This window comes from Glycine soja, chromosome 12, assembly GCF_004193775.1.
Source record: "Glycine soja cultivar W05 chromosome 12, ASM419377v2, whole genome shotgun sequence".
Classification (NCBI taxonomy): Eukaryota; Viridiplantae; Streptophyta; class Magnoliopsida; order Fabales; family Fabaceae; genus Glycine; species Glycine soja.
The window spans coordinates 43,441,364-43,463,461 of NC_041013.1; the positions used below are offsets into that span (position 1 = coordinate 43,441,364).

General features: G+C 29.2%; 2 protein-coding genes across 2 annotated transcripts; both read left to right on the forward strand.

Annotated features, from left to right (window-relative positions):
- Positions 1-5,084: 5,084 nt before the first annotated feature.
- On the forward strand, positions 5,085-6,624 carry LOC114378193 (transcriptional regulator SUPERMAN-like). Its single transcript, XM_028336742.1, has one exon. The coding sequence runs from the start codon at positions 5,438-5,440 to the stop codon at positions 6,254-6,256; it is 819 nt and encodes a 272-aa protein (XP_028192543.1). The 5' UTR covers positions 5,085-5,437; the 3' UTR covers positions 6,257-6,624.
- A 10,724-nt stretch (positions 6,625-17,348) lies between these two features.
- Positions 17,349-21,521, forward strand: LOC114379181 (alpha-1,3/1,6-mannosyltransferase ALG2-like). Its single transcript, XM_028337782.1, has 8 exons — positions 17,349-17,677; positions 17,857-17,973; positions 18,479-18,672; positions 18,758-18,863; positions 18,962-19,109; positions 19,241-19,377; positions 20,726-20,892; positions 20,979-21,521. Exons 1-8 carry the CDS (start codon positions 17,617-17,619, stop codon positions 21,270-21,272), a joined length of 1,224 nt encoding a protein of 407 aa, XP_028193583.1. The 5' UTR covers positions 17,349-17,616; the 3' UTR covers positions 21,273-21,521.
- Positions 21,522-22,098: the final 577 nt, after the last annotated feature.

Here is a 22,098-nt window from a genome sequence, read left to right on the forward strand (position 1 = left end):
AATAAAGCATACCAAACTTAATTCCCAGATTTGCCAGAAGTTACTCTTTGCTAGGCCTCTAGTGATGTTGACCCAAATGAAAAAGGATGGGCTCGGAGTGGGACTTTGGGTACCATTTCAGTCTCCTTCTAGATGACCCAAAGTTTGTTTCATTCCCTAGGACGACCGATTTTCTAATTCTAATGTTGTCCAAGAAAACATCTCTAGAGGGCACGAATCAACCTATGCATGATTATGCATCAAGTTTGAGTTTGAATATACAATTACATTGAATATCTCAAATCACAGTTTTACTAGTTATTATCCTCACCTCAAGCATAATTGGTTCAAGTACTTTATGTAAGGGCTTGTTTGATTTCTAGCTTATTTTTTTTTTGTTTTAAAACTTGTTTCTAAAATAATTTCATGTTACTTAGCAATCAATTTCCCATCTAAATTTATTAAGTTTTGAAATTTGTTTGTAAAATAAGCCTTTTAAAAACCATAAAAGAGAAATAACTAATATATAAAATATATTTTTCGTCTCTATAAATATTTGGAATATATCTCTACAAAATTTTAAGTATATTTTTTGTCATCGTAAAATATAAATATGTGATATTTTAATTCGGAACTAGATTCAGGAGAGATTGAATCCTAAATCAAAACATTACACTTTTACATTTTGCGAAAACAAAAATCATATTCAAAATCTTGTAGGGATGAATATATATATATTAAGGGCACGAGTCATCCGGAGTGATAATGTATGTGATAAGACATGAAGTTGTTGTAAGTATTTATTTTCTTTATTTTTAAAAAATTCAAAAACAGTTTTTTGAAAATAGAATTCAAATATACTCTTAATATTTTTTTAATTGGTGATTTTTTCTCTTATAAAAAAATAAAAATACTTCATCATTGTTAAGTAAAAATACTTATCATATATGATGAATTATAATTGATGATTCTGAAAAAAATTTATACTATTATATTACACAATCCTTTTTCTTAAGAATAAAACATGACTTGTATGATAATGTTGTTATGCACGTCACTAAAGTCAATGGTTATTTATTTAAGTTTAAATGTAATTTTGGTCCTTTTATTTTTTAAAAATATTTTTTTATTTATTTTAAAATTAAAATATTTAGTTTTCTTATTTTTTTAATCCAAAATTTTAGTCTTTTATTAAAAAATAAAGACATTTATTCATCCAATTTTGTAAGTCCTCCCATCAAACTATATCAGATCACTAAATTTAAATCATATCTGATTAATTTTTTACTAATATTTTTCGAATTTGATAAAATGATCAAAATTACATATATTACAAAATTAGAGAACTAAATCACTCTAATTTTAAAATATGAAGATTAATATTATAATTTTTTAAATATATGATGATTAAATATTTTTATTTTAAAATAAAAAAATCAAAATTATTAATTTAAAAAAATATATTTAAGAATTTATTTATTGATGTTGCTAAAATAAGGTGGTTTACATATGAAGCAATAAAAGGTTCCATGACTCATACTACTATTTTACAAAAGAGCTTTTGAAATTACACACTGCAGAATTTAATTATAACCGAACCAACCATTACATACCTCATTCATTTCCCTTGTCCTTTCAGATTTAGTTCAACCCACAACACTATGACAAAAAATTCCAAGTCAAAGTCCCAGAGAAGTGCACCATTCTTCAAGGTTTGATGATAAGACTTCAATAAGGGCATGCACACATCAACTTTTGTGTGTTAGCAAGTAGCAACTCATAGTTGTTATATTCACACATTCAACCTGGACTCTTTATTGTTCGTCTTTTTTGTCAAACATAAATATGGTAAGTTCTATTCATTATTATTATTGTTATTATTAATAGCTAGTGATATAGGGTAGTGCTCACGACCCAATAAAAAATGTACTATACTATGCTTTATTATGGTCTCTAGAAAAATTTAATTAAGAATATTGAGTGGCAGAGACGGCACCTCCTTGCACTTGGGGTAAGCCCTGCAATTTCGGCTGCACAACCTAAGAAAATGGGACCCTTGTATGGAATTTTTTTCAAGCATCTCATTGGGCTATAGTCTTTTAGAAAATCTGGGTTGGATATAGCAGGATCTTTTGGTTATCTAGGCTTTACTGTTCAAACTATTCCTCAGAAGAAAATGTGGGTGTGCACAATCCTATTCCAAGTGGCATGGTATCTGAACTAGTCTTATTTCTATTTCATTCAGTCAGAAGTTGTTTATATGAAGACATTGTGTCAAGTTAGGAACAAAAAGTTCCATGTAGAAAGCTCTCCATTTAGTTAAATATACGATTTTCTAATTTCTACCATTATAAATGCCAGTTACGAAGTTATATATAGTATTTTCAAAGTTTAATTTTCATATATAGTTATTAATGTAAATTTTTTACAATGCCAAAATAACATTTATACTTATCTTGATATGTGTAGCCTAAATAACTATTTTTTTTTAATCTAATCACTGTATTGTATTATTGATGGGAAATATTTACTGTATAATTTTACTAACAATTAATTTTTATCAGAAAATCTTATTAGTTACTTTTTGTAGAATTTTCTTTTTTAGTGACATTTTTTTATTTACAAAATTTAAATTCAAGACATTGTTTAAAGAAATAAAACTCAGTTATACTTAAGCTAATGACATGTTCGATAACTAGTATTTAATCGATAAAATACTCATAGTTTATGTTTAGATGCTATCATGAACTCAATATGAAGCGGGGTTTCACAAAGTTTAAACAACTTTGTTACTCAAACTGTAAATAGTCATCGCAGTGTAGTATAAAGGGCATCAATAATGTACATAAATTATAACATTAAAGGTCGACCATCAATAGAAGGCCGACAATTGTTGTTAATTTATTACAAAAATACTATGTTTTTTTGGTAACGTGAGAAAAAAAGAGAGGAATATATAAAGCACACCATTATGGAATGAGAACTGTTTGGTGAACTTCAAAACTAGAGAAAATTAGTTTTAATAATTTATTCATTTATTTGGATTTTGGTATGTGCATTGGTGAGGACGATGGATACTTAAAGTACAATAACAACGATAGTATCAATCTTATATTTTATTTTATTATAAAATTCTTATAAATAGAGCTATCGATATGGGCTTTGGCCCGTAGGACAACCCTGCCCACCCCTATAAGTTTTTAAATGATCCACATTAACTAATCCACCTTAAAGTATATAAAAGTAAAATCTGTGTAGGTAACTAATTATATTTTAGAACCAACGCTAATTAATATTGAAGCACAACAATTTTGAATTGCATTCTTTGCATTTATTAAGTAGCCAATAAAGATATTTTACTTATTTCACTTTTTATTTTTGGTTTCACCAATGTAAACTCCTGTTAAAATATGTTTCTGACAGGGAGAGTAAAATAGTTTCAACAATAATTCAACCGTCTCTGCAAAACTCTACTAACATTAGGGGTAAGGCATCAATTTTGTTTCTGGTATTGACAAGTTCCATGGTTTGATCTTTTGCACTCGACATTCAGAAAAACTCAAGGGTATCTAGAAACACATTCAATATTCAAGTTAAGCCTGAAAATTGTTACAATTACACAATGTCAACTATAATAAGGCATAACGAATTAAAGAATACCACACTCTTTCAGTCCTTTTCGAACATGTTACCCCAAACATCACCTAATAGGAAAAACTCTGCAAAAATATCAATGTTTGGAGCACATCAGCAATGAAGAAATTAGAGGCATCGGCCCAAATTAGTAAAGTCTGTCGATGATATAATTTAATCATAGTGTTGAAGCTTTGCTAGTTATTTAAAGGTGTCAAGGAGTATGCATTAGAGGTTTTGACACCCAATTTAAATTTAGGTCACCTGTATGTCAATAAAGCATGATACATGATTGTCACATGTCATTCTTACATTAGAAGAAATTAAATTTAAGTGAAGCAAGTTATTCTGCTGTGCTGATATACATGTAAATTATTTAAAACAAATTTGAGTTTGAATTGATAAAGAATTTTCCTTGACAACTGAAAATATGAAAATCTACGTAGTGTAATATATTAGATATGTTAAGTTTTGATGGTCAGAATCTTGACTAAACTCAATTATTAGCGTGATGATTTCATAAACAAGCCATTTTAAGTGAGTTTTGTATATAACTGATTGCTGAAAAGATTATACCAAAATTAGAACTATAATCTTTAAGCCATATCCCAAATCTCAAAACACCCCTACCCTGGACCCCGTGGTTGCTATAACCTAATTAAGATTTCATAATTTTAATTGAAAAGTAAAGATCCTGTCATATATACAAAGCATCTCAAGTTTAAATCCTATAGTTATATTTTATCTAATAAATACAACTATACAGCAAGAAATGTATGGTCATCATTTAAATTTTGACATGAGATCATCCTTATTTAAGCTTGATTGACTAGGAAGTCCTCGAGCCTATTTATGACCCAACGCTCATTGACTCCTACCGTTTTTCGTTCTTTTTTCTTATATAATTCTTATTTGCTTGGTAAAGAATTTCTCACACTTTACCATATTGATCTTTTTCTCACACTTTACCATATTGAATGAGTACATCAACTAACATTAAATTGTTTTAGTTAAATAAGTAGTTTTGAATTTAAATTTTAAGTATATACAATTAATATAAAATAATTCTAACGTAACCAATAACCTTAAGTTTAAATTCTAAATATGTAATTATATTAACTATTAAAAAAAATGTTCGGTGGTAAAGTATGCCTATGATATAGGAAAAAAGAAAGAAGAAAAAAACTCCCCACACCTTTGCTTCTTGTATCTGTGCAGGGAGAGAGAGAGATCTGGGAGTTAATAAGGTTGGATCTTTACCGAGAACAAAATATGAATATGTCATGTTAACTTGACCAGTGACAGAAATATGGCATAAAGGTGTCCAACCCTGGCAGGCCGAGGTTCCAAATTTAGCAAGCAGTGACCAAACACACAGGACTTTTCAGGGGTACCCTCCAATGGGATTCCCTCTCTTCGGTTTAGAAAATTGATGCCCTTTTTTTCTTTCTTTCTATAACCTCTTTCTAATTTCTATGCACTACACCACACTCCATCTCTTTCTATAACCTCTTTCTTTCCTTTCTATAACCTCTTTCTAAATGTCTCCACCCCACCCCAACCCTCATCTTCATCATCACTCATTCACCATTCTCCTCTCTCTCTCTCTCTAAATGGTCATTCACTCACAAGTTCACAACACAACTTTTGAGAGACACATACATTCACAACCCTTTTAAGCCCTTTTCTCATCTATCTTTTTTAAGATTTTGTTGATATGATTTGAGTAAGACAGTTTAGTTTAGTTTCTTTTTGAGATATAACAACATTGCAACATCTGGCTGAGGAATCAAACAAAAGGAGGTAGCTATAGCTTGCTAGGCCAATGAAGAGGAACGGTTTGATGAAAGACTACACTCATGACCACAGTTGTGTCAACAAGAACCCAACAACAACAAAAGACTTCTCCCATGTTGTTGCCAACTGCTATAACAACAACCAAATGGCTAAAGAGTTTTGGGAGTGCAGCAGCAGCAGCAACATCAACAAATCTCATCATCACAACATTCACAGCAATAATAATATTGCAGATCAGGACTATGTGAATGGCTTCCCATGGCCACCAAGATCATACACTTGCAGCTTCTGCAGAAAGGAGTTTAAGTCTGCTCAGGCACTTGGTGGACACATGAATGTTCATAGGAGGGATAGAGCAAGGTTGAGGCAGTCATCACCCCCAACTCATGAAGTTCAAGGTCAAGCTGCTGGCCCTATAAGGCTCAACCTTAATCTTAACCCTAACAACAACTCAGCCTCATCATCATCTTTATCCTTGTTACCACCACCACCATCTTCATCTTCAGCAACTACTACTACTCTTAAGCCTGTTGTCACTTGCACATTGCCCTTGTTTGTTTCTCCCACTCCTCCTTCACCTTCTTCTGAGTTGAAGAGATGGGTTGTTGTGGATGGCATTGTGTTGAACCCTTTGAGCATAATGACCACCCCAGAGCACTACTCCAAGTCAAAGATTCCAGAATCTTTTTCAGCTGGGGTTGGAGAATATCATGATCATGCTTTTGCAAGGGAAGATGGGTGCAAAATGTTGAAGAAGGGTGAGATTCTCAGGATGGACTTGGAGATAGGTTTGCCTAGAGGTTATGATTTGGATCTGGAGCTTCGTTTGGGTACTACTTACTCTTAGGTCACACGGTTAGTGAGGTATGAAGAAACCAGCATGTGTAGCAGTTATTATTATCATATTTCTCTATGTTAATTTTCAAGTTAAGGTTTAATAGGCAGTGAGAAGATTGGATGGTTAAGTTATTAATTTGAAGTAGGTAGGGTCATATCAAATGGAAATGTATCTATACTAACCATCTTCAACATCTTAGCTAGCTAGAATATTCTATGTTTATGAAGGCTTTCACTTCCATTACTTATTAGTTACAGGTGAAAAGCTTTCACTTATCATTTCCTAATATCTGAAATTTAATGCTAGTTCTTGTTTTATAGCTAGCTATTGTCAATTGTTAAGCAGAAATGAGAATGTTTTAGACGTGCGTGAATTAATGTATATGTCTCATATGTTAATGATACTATAGTTACATTACATGCGCTTTAAGCATTGATCACTACTGATCTCACCCGCTGTTGGATTTTGATCTATAGTTAATTGAATCTAGTTGGAAACTTAGAATGCCATGAGAGCAAAATATTTCTCAAACATTAATTAGTTAGCCATTTCCATTTTATTAACAAATATAATTACTAATTAATGGAAGTTTTGAGCAATTTTTCAATGAAGATATATGACATTGAAGAGGAAATTGAAATTCAGCCTTACAATTACGCATCATGAGGCACTTAGTAGTAAAGTATTTATGTAAAAATATTTATTCTGACATTGGAGCGTAACATTATTGATTCAATTTCCAACACAAGCCTCATTATGTCACTGTACAAACAATATGTCCTATTGGGGCCACTACATTTTTAAAGTTAAGTTGTTCCAAGTCGCATGACAATGAATGAGTTTGCATACAACATAGTTTTTTCATTTGTTTGACTAACCTCTTCGCCGTATTCAGCACTTGGAAAACGATGTTGGAAATTTAGAACAATCACCAAACTTTCCAATGTTACCATATGTTTTGTTATTGCTGATTTAAGCTCCCCAACGAGACTTTGCACGGTGGCACATATGCATAATTACTCTTCAGAAGATAGTTGCTTTATTTAATATATTTATTTGGTTTGTTTTTGTAAGCCATTCTAACTAAGATGCATGAAACCCAGCTAGAGAGAACAAACAACTTTTAGAAAAGGAAGAATAAAAGCAATATGGAAAAGAAAGAAAAATGTTATGTGTAATGAAAAGGCAGAAGGAAACAAAAAGCTGCAAGTTATGACCAGTAATATCTACCTTCAGAACAATATCTCACAGAGAGCCAAACAGAGATGTCATTTCATTAAAAAAATGTTGCATGGTTTTGGTACCCCAATTTGATGGCATCCAGTACTCTTTCTATAGCAACACAAACGTGGCCATGTGAGCTTCCAATCTTCACTTCTCATTGGATATTCTCCCAATATTGATGAGGACAATTCGACACACTACTTTGCTCTCCTTTTATTTTATTTTTAAAATAATGTCACATGTATGATATAGTGAAATCAAAATAGATGTTTTTTTTTAAAGTTAATTTATAACTATTGATGTTTTTATTAATTTTAGGTCTCGTTAATAATTATTTCTTCCAGATATACTCTTATTTAAAATAACTAAATTTAATCTTCACGGAAATTAATAATGCACTACAACCTATTTAAAAAGCACTTCAATCTGCAAACGGTTAGGAGTTCGAATCCTACCTCTTTTAATTTATTTAAACTTATTTGTTGGAATAAATATTTTTTTTAATGTTTTTGTTTAAACTGCTTCCATTTAAAAAAATAATTTTTTTACTTATTTTAAGAAATAAATCTCATTTACTTATTAAAAAAACACTTATAAAAAAATGCTTATATAAAAGTTGTTTATATGCGGAGAAAACTTAACTCAAAAGAGGTAACACTCACCTTTGAGTGTCTTTAAATTTTTCTAAAGATATTAACCTCATGAATGATTGGAGAGACTCCTTGCAAATACATATTAACAAAAAAAACACTTCAGACAATAAATTATATTTACATTTTATATTAAATAAATGTATTTTACACTAAATGTATTAATATCTTGCAATTATTAAATACTCTGTAATGTATATGTATTAATCATAAACATTAACCATTAGGGGGGGAGCCAGAAATTCGACTTTAATATAATTTAATAAATAAATTTCAAATTTTTACACGTATAAAATATACAAAAAAATTTAATATTATATATCTAATATTTTTATGGATAATATTATTTTTTATTTTGTATATAAGAAATGATGATACATTTCTCTTGTTTAAATAAGAAGAAAAATAGATTCATTTTTAAATGTGCTTTTTTTAAAAAATTTTACAGTAAAAATATGTTAATTCTATATTTTCTTTTATATCATTAGCTTATTATGAAGTTTATTAATGAGACACTCAAACATCTCACTAATAAATGCATTCATTGAATTATATCTCAATATCATAAATAGTTACTAAAACTCATAATTTCTCCTTAAACTTTTTTTTTTCTTAACATCAAGTTATTTATCATACTTATATTTTTTTTCCTTTTTTCTTCTTAATGCCAACTAACATAATAAATTTATGTATCATTTTTTAATTTTTTTAATAAATTTTAAGGGGGTCATAATATTTTCTTACAATATAAACACATTTTTAAAACTTGGGGCTGGGGAGGGCAGATGACCCCTGCCGGTTTCCCCTCCCAACGCCTATGTTAACAGTGTTGGAGTAAAGGTAGTAATAAAATGTTATTTTAAAAAAATGTTTTACTCTTTTTGGTCAATAAAATAATAATAATAAATGCTATCATTTTTATCAATGGATGTAATTGGGTTGATAACACATATTGAATTTATAAAGAATGATTTAAATTTGATTTTTATAAAATATACTTTTGAAAAAAAAAACACTTTGAAGAATTGAAGTTTGTGAAATATTTTGGAGTCCCATCAAGAAGATAATAATGCTAATTATAATAATTAAAAAAAAGATATTATTTTTTTACGTGAGGTTTAAGCTCTCTTATTTTTTAATAAAATTAGTGGCAATGATGGTAGTAAGTGGATCATGTTTCAAGGGAAAGAAGATGTCTTTAATCTTTAACATAGATAGTAGTGACTAGTGAGACCGACAAATCATTATTAGCCAGGATACATAAGTGCCCCACTCATCATCAAAACAGGATTACATAAGTGATGACAAAATGACATGTTTCTATTGAATCTTGATGTGATTCAATTTTTAGCTAGTGACAGCAAAGGGAGTTGTGTGGACTAATCAGGTTAAGGGTTTAAAGATGTTAGTGTCCTTGATTTGAGTCCTGATCAATCTGGAAAATGGTGTGTGTGGGGGGGGTCTCATAGTTCTCTGTAATACTTTGAACTGATCAAGATAGACGTACATAACATTCCATTTAAAGAAATGCCATCATACCCATTTGACACCCAGACATTGTCGGGAACATATAAGCCTTAAGATTTGGAAAAAAAACACCCCTCTCAAGAACCCACTCGGACACATATTTATAGGAAAAAAAATTGAAATGGCAAACCATGTTAATTCACACACGAATTGATTGCTTACGTTCTATCATCTCCATATGACTCATCTCATGTCACTTTATTTTTTTTTTATCATTTTTATTTTGCCTATTTTGTCCCTTTCCTTTTATTATTTAAGCCCTAATTATTTGTTTCTTTACTATATTAAAATGTGTAATATTTATTAACTTTGTTGAAAACTGATTTTCAGTAAAGAACATAATTGATTATCTTGATACAAACTTTTCTCTTAATTACATTTTTTAATTACAGAACTCAAATCTCATCTTATTTAAGAAATTTCAATCTAATTTAACTAAACCAAAATTCTGTTAGTATAAATTTTTGTTTGATATAGAGATATAGATAGATTATAGGAGATGGGAGGGCCCAATCTTCTGTCATATCCGTTACCTGCAAAATATATATATATATATATATATATATATATATATATATATATATATATATATATATATATATATATATATATATATATATATATATATGATGCTCCTTACATACCGGGTCCAGGTTCTTTTTAACAAAAGTCCACTAAGTTGTAGGTAAAGTACTGATTGCAGTTTGGTTGAGCTGTTAAAGATCCCATACATTTTTTCTAACTATGTTACATGTGTGAATTATTTATGAATTTTATTAATTATTAATCTTTATTTGAGAATCTGATTAGATATTTTTAATAGTTATTTTTTATTTTTTATCTACAAAATTTAAATATGAAATATTATATGAGAGATCTAAGCCTATTTCCATTGAGACTAATGTAATGCTTATAGATCTCATAGATTAATTCAATTTTAAAAGTTTAGCTTTCGATTTTAATAATTTAAATTTAAATATTACTACTACAATATCTTGTTAAAGCATGACCCAAGTTTGCCTTGATTTTGAAAAAGGATGGTAAATCTATTTCCTTGAACTTTTTTCTTTTCACGCAAAAAAAAGTAAAGCTAACATAGTAAATTTTACAATTTAATTATTTTATAGATGTAGAGAAGTTTGCCTTGATTTGAAAATGGATAGTAAATCTATTGCCTTGATGTTTTGTTACATTATTTAATGAATTTATCAAGCTTTTTTTTGGATAGTGAATCGATTTATCAAACTTATGAAACAATATGACAATGAATTATTAAATTTAATTATAAAAGCTTCTTGTTTTTTATTTTATTTTACAGTACATCTGGATTATACACATTAAATTATATTTTATATTACTTAAAAAAATAATATACGAATTATAGCATATTATGTTAAAGGGTTGTTCTGTCAAAAAAACATGTTAAAGGTGGTAACTTTTTGTTTGTTTTAGATTCTTTATATTTAAATGATCATACTTTGGTGCATTTCTCTCTCTCGATATTTATGTGATGTTCTCTAATTAAAACTGAAGTTTCACCTCAATAATTTATCTAATAAAGCTTCACATTTTCATATAATGTACATTTTTTAATATCGTAGTAAAGTTCTAATTTTAATTAAAAATGACATAAGAAACACTTAAAACATTATATATATATTTGGTCAATATTTAAAACCCACATTGTGTTCCAACTAATTCGAATCAAATCAAATTGAATAAAATCATTTACATGATCATGAGTTTTTTTTTTTATTATTCTTTACAATACTCAAACCTACCTCATGTAAGAAGAACTAATTAATTAATGATGACTATCATGAAAATATTAGTAGTGATAGTGATAGAATAATGACAATCTATTTTTTTTTATTTAGTGAATTTTTTAGAAATTTAATATTGACATAAAATTTTAATATAAGTATTTTAATCGTTTTTTTGGTGTCTTAATTCTCTAGTGATCATGAGGACAAAAGGAACCCTACATAATATGGAGTTCAGACAAAAAATAAATAAAATCTAATAAAAAAATTATTTCTATCAAGAATTAAATTTGGATAATATCTTAACAATCTTAACTTGAATTAATTAATCACTTTTAACTAATCAATTGATTACAATTGAAATTAGTCATCCTCATTAAGAAAACATCCTGGAGATATACACCCCTATATATGAGGACATGTGTATGTGTGTGAAATGTGAATTTTAAAATTACAAACTTACTAAGTAGTAACACCTAATAAGTTTCATGCATATACACTAAGAGTGTAAACTAATGTCATTCAATCATATATCACCTATTGAATTACTATAAGATAATCATTTTAAATGTTAATAAACTTATCATATACATTTTAAATGTTAATAAACTTATCATATATGATAATTTGTGATTGAATGATTGTATATAAATTTTACATTATTAGAATATAACTTTTTTTCTCATATATAATATATCATATAATAGTTCAAATTAATAATTAATATATATTTTTTTTTAAAAAGTATACAAAATTTTATGCTTTAAATAATTTGGGACCTAAGCAACTGCGTAAATAGCCTTGCATTTCCGGATAGAAAGTTCAAATAATTCTTCATCATTCAATTAGGTGCATGCATCTTATTCCAAGCATATTCCTCAAAGAAAAGAGAGAAAATGTATCTAATAAATACATATTTTATAACTTCTTAAAAGTATCTATTGAAAAAAAAACAAGAAGATAAAATAAATTTAATTTATTCTTTAAGTTAAAATTAATTTATGCATTTCAACTTTTACAGAAACTTTTTCAATTTTTTCAAAAATTAATGTGGATAAATTAATTGATTTTTAGTTTTGATTCATTTTTTAATAATTGTTTATTTTAAAAAATTATCCATGCTTGCCTCAAGAGGGAGAGTATAAATAGTACAGGTTGAGTCATAATAAACTTTTTTTTATTTGATTTGATTTGATATATAGCACATGATTTTAGAGGCAGAGAAAGGGATTGTTAATTTTTAGTATAGTTCAGCCTTCAAAAAATATAAAAATTGAGTATAGTTCAATTGAGCTTCTAACTTTACTTGTATTGATAAGATTTAACAAATTAAAAGATATTTTAATTTCATTTGAGGTATTGTATGTGAGATTAAAAAAAAAACTAGTCTCCTGCATACCAAGTAAAAAAAATATTTAAACTTTTTACTTTGTGCTTAATGTTTTGTTTCTTTTTTATTTTATGACTATTTTTAAAATTTGACGTGGAACAAATGTTTTTGTTTTATTCAGTCTCTCATTTTTTTAGTAAATCAAGTAGTTGGAGAGCATGAATTAACATATTATTTTTACGTTATAAATTTAAATTTGAACATAAAGGGATCTCGAATAAAATTATATTTTTTCTTACAACACATTGCTTCATTATTATTTAATATTTTTTAGAATTTCTCAAATTATCAACTATATTTAAAAAAAATGAAATTTATTTATTTTCTTTCCCTTCAAATATTTGATTTAAGGGCTCCTATTTTTTAATTTTATATCTCAGATCTCAGTTATTTACTTATTTATACTCTCAATGTAATTCCTTTTTTTTGTAAAAAAAAATCCTTTCCTCCAAAATCTAAGTTAAAAAAATTATATTATTTATTTATTTAAAATATTAATGACTATTTATATATCTACCAAAAAAACTAACTATGGTTATTTTTCTTATAATTTTATAGTTTTTCGGATTAATATATTTTAAGTTTCAATTAAATTACGAATACACATACAAATACTTGCTATATTTGTATCTCTGTGTATGTTTTAATTATCAAATCACTGACACTAGTTATGTTTGAAAAGTAATCAATAGTATTATAAAAATTATCAGTCCCGTTAACATCACATTTTAGTTACAGTTTTTCAAGCTTTTTTTTTTATGTCACTTTCTTTCTTGTCGGTTTTTTTTTTTAAAGTGCAAGGGGCCACTCCTAATTAGAACTCAAAAATTAAATGGTTATAATTCGAAACTGATTTATCTCTTTCAACATCTCTACTACATATTTCTACAGCCAAAAGTTTAACCACAAAAGTTTCTTTTCCGTTCTCTTTCACTTGTGAGATTGATTTTGGGTGAATCAGCATCACCGTGGAGTGGAGTGCTCATTTTATTACTATGTTCAACATGAGTTTTTTTCCTTCTTCTTTTTCCTTTTATATCAACCATGAGTGAGATTTTTTTTTTTTATCAGCTTATGAGTGAGATAATGCTATTAGCTGAATGAAAGAAAAGAAAAAAGGTTCCTGATCCCGTGCCATTAGCTGTGATCTTCCAATCTCACGGGCGACAAATATAGGTATACTAGTTTAATTTTCGTGCCTTGAATTTTAAATTCGCATTTTATAATTTATAAGAATAGTTTTTTATATTATTTGAATTTTAACATATTATTAATTATTTAGTTCAGATTTTAATAAATGTATGTTAATAAATATTTAAATATATTTTTATATACGCAAATGCTTTAAAAAATTATTATTATTGAAAGTCTTGTCCCAAGCAAAATCTCCTTTACTTTAGTGATATATTGCATGTTTTTTTTTTCAACTTTCTTTTAAAAGAAATTAATTTTTTTATTTTTTATTTGTATGCTTAATTTGGGATAATAAAAATTTAATGAATTCATTTAATTACAATAGAATTTAACTAACCTACAAAAAAATATAGTATATCTTTTATTAAATAAATTTTGAAACTAAATATACTTAATAAATCAATTAGTTAATACCGTTAACATAGTCAAATATGTATAATTAAAACAATCAAATATTCAATATATAAACCAATTTTCAATAAATTATAATTAGCATGAAAATTAATATTTAATGATATATTTATATTTGGTATTAATCTTTTAACGCACATTAAAATAATTTTTATTATATATTACTATACAAATAATTGCTTTTGAAACTTAAAAGAATTGAATATCTCTTCTTTTTTTTTTTTGCCTGTTTTGTTGGTGAATCTGAGTGTTTCACTGCAACACCACGTTTGCTGATTTCTTGTGAAAGAGCATCAGTTGATGTCAACTACTTTTGTGTCTATTTATGCATCATCATCGCAATGGGGGTTGGCGTTTCCAAGATGATTGTTGAAAGCAACAGCCTGCAGATGCAGATGCTAAGTACTCATCATGAAAATGGTCAACAATTCTATGTCATTGAGATAATGTTGGATTGCCTATATTTTGGTAGTTAGCTAATATTGACCTTCATTGTTTTATTTTATTTTTACAACTAAAGTGAGACAACTTTTGCAATTCTTTTATTTTTGAGAGAATATTTTTAAAATATATTTATATTAAAAATAAAAAAAATAGATAAAAATAATTACATGCAATATTAAATGGCTTACCTCAGGCCATATATAGGATTGATTATTTAATGTTCAAATAATCAGAGTTGTCAAATTGACCTACCTGACGCCATATAACCTTGATCCATATGGGTTAGGCAGAAGAAACCTATAGTCTTGTGGGTTAAGCTCAGCCCATGAGTCTTAAATTTATGAAAATCTTGAAGATAACTTTGTTCTCCTTATTTTATCAAATTCACAATTTTAGTTCTATTTTAAAATAAATACATTTATTTTTCTTATTTTAGAAAATCTGTAAGTTTAGTTCAATTTCCAATTTTGCCTACATCTATTATTTTTTATTGTCAATGTCATTCACATTTAAGCTTTCTGCTAATTTACAAAGAAACGTGCAATTGTTTTGGTTCTCCTTTTTGGTCGAAGCAATTATTTTTGTTAATTATGTCGTCTTTGCTTTGGGTACAATAACCACGACGTATAACAGTAGCATCAGATTGTTGGTCCAGATTTCCATATTTTTGCCTTGGCAAAATTTCCTAAAAATGACTCCCACATCCCTTTCTTTTGAAATTTCAAAGTAATCCTTTGTCCAGCCTACAGCTGCCAAGTCAAATTCCGAACCAAGAAAAAACCCTAGAATATTTTATGTATCTTTGTTAATGTTTTGATTTCAAAGAACCATAACAGACTCAATTTGAGTTTGTTACAAAGTCCAATGGCATGTTGATATTCAGACACTCAGATACGATCAGAAATCCTCTGTGCATAACTACCTCTAGTTATTACTATATGGACACATAAATGAAAAATTCTGTCAAATACCACTCTGCATCGACACACCTTTGAGGAACCAGTCTGCTAAATCTAAATTTGTAATAAAGTCCAGCACTATGTTCACATTCTAAATAACTCGGTCAATAATAAACAAAGCACAATCTATCCACCAATTCAAAATTTCATTAAAACTTACTACATTTTCCACTACAATTCATTTCCATTTTTCCCAGCAAGCAATAACAAATATCCATTGCCTAAACCGAACAAAACCTCACATTCAAAATCCCAACAACGGTAATAGTATATAATAACCAAAATTCAAAGCTAAGGAGAAAAAACTACAACCGCATAATACACTTGATCTGGTGCAAAATAGATGTCGCTCCAAACATTGCGGATAGCAACAACAATAATAATTATAAAAAACCCTAACCTTTTTTATTTGAGAGTTTTGTGAACGGCAACAGATTCCGACGAATTACGTGTCTCCACCACTTGCTGCTGCTTGATGATGGTGTTCCTCTCGTATTCGCGATACTTGTTGATTGCGGCGGTGCAGATCACTGAAAGGGTTCGTTTTAAATTCGATGCAAGTAACTAACAGAGGAAAATGTGTGTGTGTGTGAGAGAGAGAGAGAGACGGAATTGGATTACCTGCGGCGCCGACGAAGGAAACGAGACGGAGGAGCTTGGGGCCGGCGGGGCCGGAAATCTCTTCTCCGGTCATCTCTCTCCGCCGCCGATGACTGCTACTAACTCACTTCTCTTCACTAGCTGCCTTGCTCGCTCGCTATCTTTGCACTTCAGTAAGGGCTTGTAAGTTATAAAGCTTTTCTTGTAAAACTGGTTATTTTCATTTATTTAATTTAAGGGATATTTATTTAAGGGATAAATGACTATTTTGACTGTGAATTACCCAAGTATAAACCGGTGAAAATTTGATTGAATAAAATTTTTAATTTTATTTTAATACGTAAAAAAATAATATAATAATTATGTTACACTCGTATAATTAAATAATAAATTAATTCTTAAATTTTATAATTTATTATCAATTTAATTTTAAAAAATATAACTTATTATTAAATTGATCATTAAACAATAATATTTAATAATAAAATCATCCTATAAACTTTATCATAAAATTCTCACACTTTTACACCTTCATATACTAAAAAAAATTTTGTTGTTGAAATACTAAATTATCATCTTTTTGCATATTCATACCCAAATTATCATTTACTTTTATACTTTATTTATTTGAAGAAGAGTAAAATATACTACTTCTAATTTCTTTAAAATAATAAAATTAGAGTTTAATGTATATGTACTGTTTTTGAGATTTAATTATAAATTAATATTTAAAGATAATTATTTTAAAAGTTAATAAATTTATGATATATAATAAGATGTGATTAAAAAATTATAAAAAATTTTATATTATCTGTGGATAACTTTTTTCCATAAAATTATTAGATATTAATAATCCTTCAAAAAGAAAATATAGTCTCTTTACTTTAAGATTTTTTATTTTATTTTTAATTATAAAAGGTCACCTTAGTTTTAAACTTTGAAATTGAATAAAAATCAATTTGACAATTTTACTTGGCACCCAAATTTTCCGTCTCCCCCTTCTCAATTGACCAATTTCGGTTGAACGGACACGTCAAAGTCATTTTCGAGGTGCTTCCAAACGACGACGTTTGCCCCTCATTCGAAACAAGGGTTTTTAGGACCCCTTCACCCTTCGGATTCCGCCACCGCCATAACGCCGTAGCTGCTGGCGAACGATTTCTGGGTTTGTTATTTTCACCTCAAAGTTCCAATCTTTACCCTCGACATGGCGAAGGGAGCAACTTCAAAACTTAACATCGCAATAATTCACCCAGATCTTGGCATAGGTAAATAACCACTCTCCCCATTGCTTTCCATTCTATTCAAATTAAAACCCAACAATTTATAGAATTTCCACTAATTTAATTTGTTTAAAACAAAATTTTTTGGTTTGATGAAACTATATTCTGCTATGTTCCCTGTTGACTGTAGTTGATTTCCCATTACCTTGTGATTGTTTTTTTAGGTGGAGCTGAGAGATTGATTGTAGATGCTGCCGTTGAGCTTGCGTCCCAAGGCCATAAAGTTCATGTTTTTACTGCACATCATGATAAAAACAGATGCTTTGAGGAAACTGTTGCTGGTGAACCTCTCTATATGAATGTGTGTGTGTGTGGCAAAATCGATTGACCACATGTGTCAAACTTTTCTACTTACACCATTTAATAACTTCTAGAATACAAATTTTTAATCAATCTAACTGGTGGTATGTTATCTTTCTAATCATGTTTATCAAATTCCACATAAATGGAACATTTGTTATGTTATCTAGCAATGCACATTTACTTATACTTTAAATAACATATTATCTGTCTAAAACAAGTAGTGTGATAAAGTAGCAATAGTTCTTCATTTGTATAAAATTTTATAAACATGATCTACTTTATAAGAACTTTCAATTCAACAGTTAGATTGATTAATTTTGCATTTTACAAAAAGTTGTTAAGTGGTGTAAGTAAAAAAGTTTAACATCTGATGAGAATTGATTATGTTCATATACACACACACACACACAGAGATGTGTTTCTGTTCTTTATAAAGAAATAGCATTGCCATTAAAACATGGTTTTGACTTGTGACTGTTTCAGGCACCTTTCCAGTTACTGTGCATGGTTCCTTTCTTCCCCGGCATATATTCTACCGTCTTCATGCATTGTGTGCATACCTTCGGTGCCTATTTGTTGCTTTCTGTGTACTTTTCATGTGGCATTCATTTGATGTTATCCTGGCAGATCAAGTCTCTGTGGTTATTCCCATCTTGAAACTCAAAAGATCAACAAAGGTAGCCAAAGAGGAGGAAAAAGAAATCATATGTGAATTTAAGTTCTGACATCTTCAATTCTTACTTGTTTCATTTTCTTTGGTAGGTTGTATTCTACTGCCATTTTCCAGACTTGTTGCTGGCTCAACATTCAACTTTCATTAGGAGAATGTATCGAAAACCAATAGACCTTGCAGAAGAAATAACAACTGGTTTGGCTTGCATCCTTGCTTTATTTTTTTCCCCTCTGAATATATTTTCTAGTGTACATGTTGAATCATGCATCTTATTAAGCTTTGCCGAATTGCAGGAATGGCTGATTTGATACTTGTTAACAGCAAGTTCACTGCATCTACTTTTGCAAATACTTTTAAGTATCTAGATGCTAAAGGAATTCGACCAGCTGTTTTATATCCAGCGGTTAATGTGGATCAGTTCAATGAACCCAGTTCCTTTAAGTAAATGACATGTTTGTAGATATATGGTTGATGCTTTATGAGATTATGCATGTAGCTAATTCTTATATCCAATTTTACAAACTTCATGTATAGAATCATAGTCTTAATTTGGTTTGTTTCTTCTGTTGTAGGCTGAATTTTCTTTCCATCAATCGCTTTGAAAGGAAGAAGAATATACAATTAGCTATTTCAGCTTTTGCTATGCTTAACTCACCCGAAGGAGTTCTTAAGCATAAAGATATTACTAATGCTTCTTTGACTATTGCAGGTGAGCATGTTTTGTTTATGGCTCTGTGCTTCTGATGATAGATATTATGGTAACGTTATGTGCATACTAATTGTCATGGGACTGGAGTATCTGTTCTGACTTCTGATGCATGTGCCTCATACTGGAGTTGGTATGGTGGTGTCTTCATTTTCAAGATATAAGATATTATTTTAAATGAAAGTTATGTTTGGTTTGTAGTTAAGTTTCAAAACTCTTCTATTCTCTTCAAGGGACTTTGTTGTTCTGCAGAATCTGCTCAATCTTGCAGTTTATGTGTAAATTATCTAGTGTGCCTTTGTGATGCAATCATTTCTCAAACAGGTTCATGATCTGGGATTTGTCAATTTGTTTCTTATTAAACCTTGTGATGCAATCATTTCTCAAACAGGTGTATCTGGGATTTGTCAATGTTCTTCTTACTGGACCTTTTCATAATTGTCGTGGAAAGTGCATTAAGTTTATTTTCTATTATAATTACTTAACTAGATTGGTGTTTATTAACCATTATCTGGTGACAGAAAGTTCTTTTATAAAAATTTTAAGTTCTTTGCCATCAAATGAAAGGTGAAATGCATAGTTATGACAAGGTTACAAACCTTATCTGTTTAAGAATTAGATTTTCATATTGTTTTAAACAAGGAAATTTAGATCATGTGAAAATAATTTCATTTGGTTTGTTTATCACTATAAGTCATCAACACTTCTCTGGGATAGTGAATCAGAATAACATAATATTACAGAGAAAATATTGATTTTTTTTATATGATATAACATTTAACATAGAATAGCACCTATTTATTTTTATCTGAGACTGACAGTGAAGTGTATTTGTACAAATTTTGAGCAGAAAACGATGAGCAAATCTTGTTGAAAGGCATTTAGTATCTGTTAATAACACGATTAAAACACCTTTTGCTAAGCTGTCTGGATGTGATCCATTAGTATATGCTGATAAAAATTGGCAATCAAGTGCAAGGAAGCAAGCACTCTGTTGTGCAAGCTTGGAGGATCAATATACAGGAACATCTTCCTTGTATTTAAGCAAATAATTTTTTTATTAAAGATCTTTGAATGTTGTCAGAATTTATCACTATGAGTGTAAGTTTTTGGTACCTGTCAATTCAAGTCTTAGAGTTAGAAATTTATTGATTTCCACTTGCTTGGTGTGTTAGGTTTAGTTATATTTGAAGGCCTTCGTATGACATTCTACTATAATTTATTAATGTATTTTCTAGGTAGAGCTGCTGGGTCTTAAGTTTGAACAACCCATGCATGACTCATTCATTTCACTTTGAAGCATTTGTGCACATTCAATGATTAAAAACCTTATTGTCATAAATTGTGCCAGGTGGCTTTGATAAACGGTTGAAGGAGAATGTGGAATACTTAGAAGAGCTTAAAGATTTAGCTGAAAAGGAAGGAGTCTCTAATAAAATAAGATTCATCACGTCTTGCTCTACAGCTGAAAGGAATGAACTTCTTTCTGAATGCTTGTGTGTCCTTTACACGCCAAAGGTATGTAAACCTTCCAAATTATGATTCCTGACAATTGGTAGAAACTGAATGAAGAAGAGAGTTTTACATAAAGATCTTTGATGCAGGATGAGCACTTTGGCATTGTTCCTTTGGAGGCAATGGCAGCTTATAAACCTGTTATTGCATGCAATAGTGGTGGCCCTGTGGAGTCAATTAAGAATGGTGTAACGGGATTCCTTTGTGATCCTACACCACAGGAGTTTTCTTTAGCAATGGCTAAGCTCATAAATGATCCCCAGGAGGCAGAAAGAATGGGGAGAGAAGCTAGGAGGCATGTTGCTGAGTCATTCTCTACAAAGTCATTTGGCCAGCATCTAAATAGATATCTAGTTGACATTCACCGGGGAAAGGAGGATTGAGTTTGACATTGGATAGCATGATTTTTGCCCTCTAATTGTTAACTGCAATTGGTGACCATTCAACTTGCTGTTCAGATTTTAGTGGCTTAGTTAACTATTTGCTACAAGTTCTATTTTCAAGATAATTTTTATTTTATACCAATATACCATGTAAATCTGAATCAGAGATGATGACATGTTCAATGTTCCAAGTCTTGCTCCTTTTGGATATATTCTTACAATAATAGGAAAGTTACTTTTTTTAATTGTTATGTTACCTTAAGTTTTTTTTGCTAAATGTTACCTCGGTTTGTTTTAGGCAATGCTACCTTAGTTTTAATTATATATATATATATATATATATATATATATATATATATATATATAAACAACTTTTATAAAAACTTTAACTCGTTTGCTTCTATGTATTCTCAGGTTTCTTAACTTCAATAACTGATATAAACAGAATTGGAGAGACTTGGAGTTAATTACTATAAGATATCACGATGTCGGGGTGTGGAAGCAATTTATTATCGACTCACCCAAAAGTTAAATCTATCTTTTCTAGAAAGATAAATGCTAGCAACACATCTCTATGGCACTCTTTTGAACACAGTATTAGTTGAAATTTATAGGAAAAAAACAAAATAAGCCTGACCAAATTTTATTTGTTCAGATCCATATTAAGTTGCTATTTAAGAAGCCTGACAAAAAAATAATTATGTTTCAGAAATTCAAGTAAAGAAAATGAAACCTTATCTTAATGATTCAGTATGAGGCCATGAGAAAGGTCTATATAAGAACTCATGTTGCACACCATGATATGCTACTACTATAGCTGTTGATT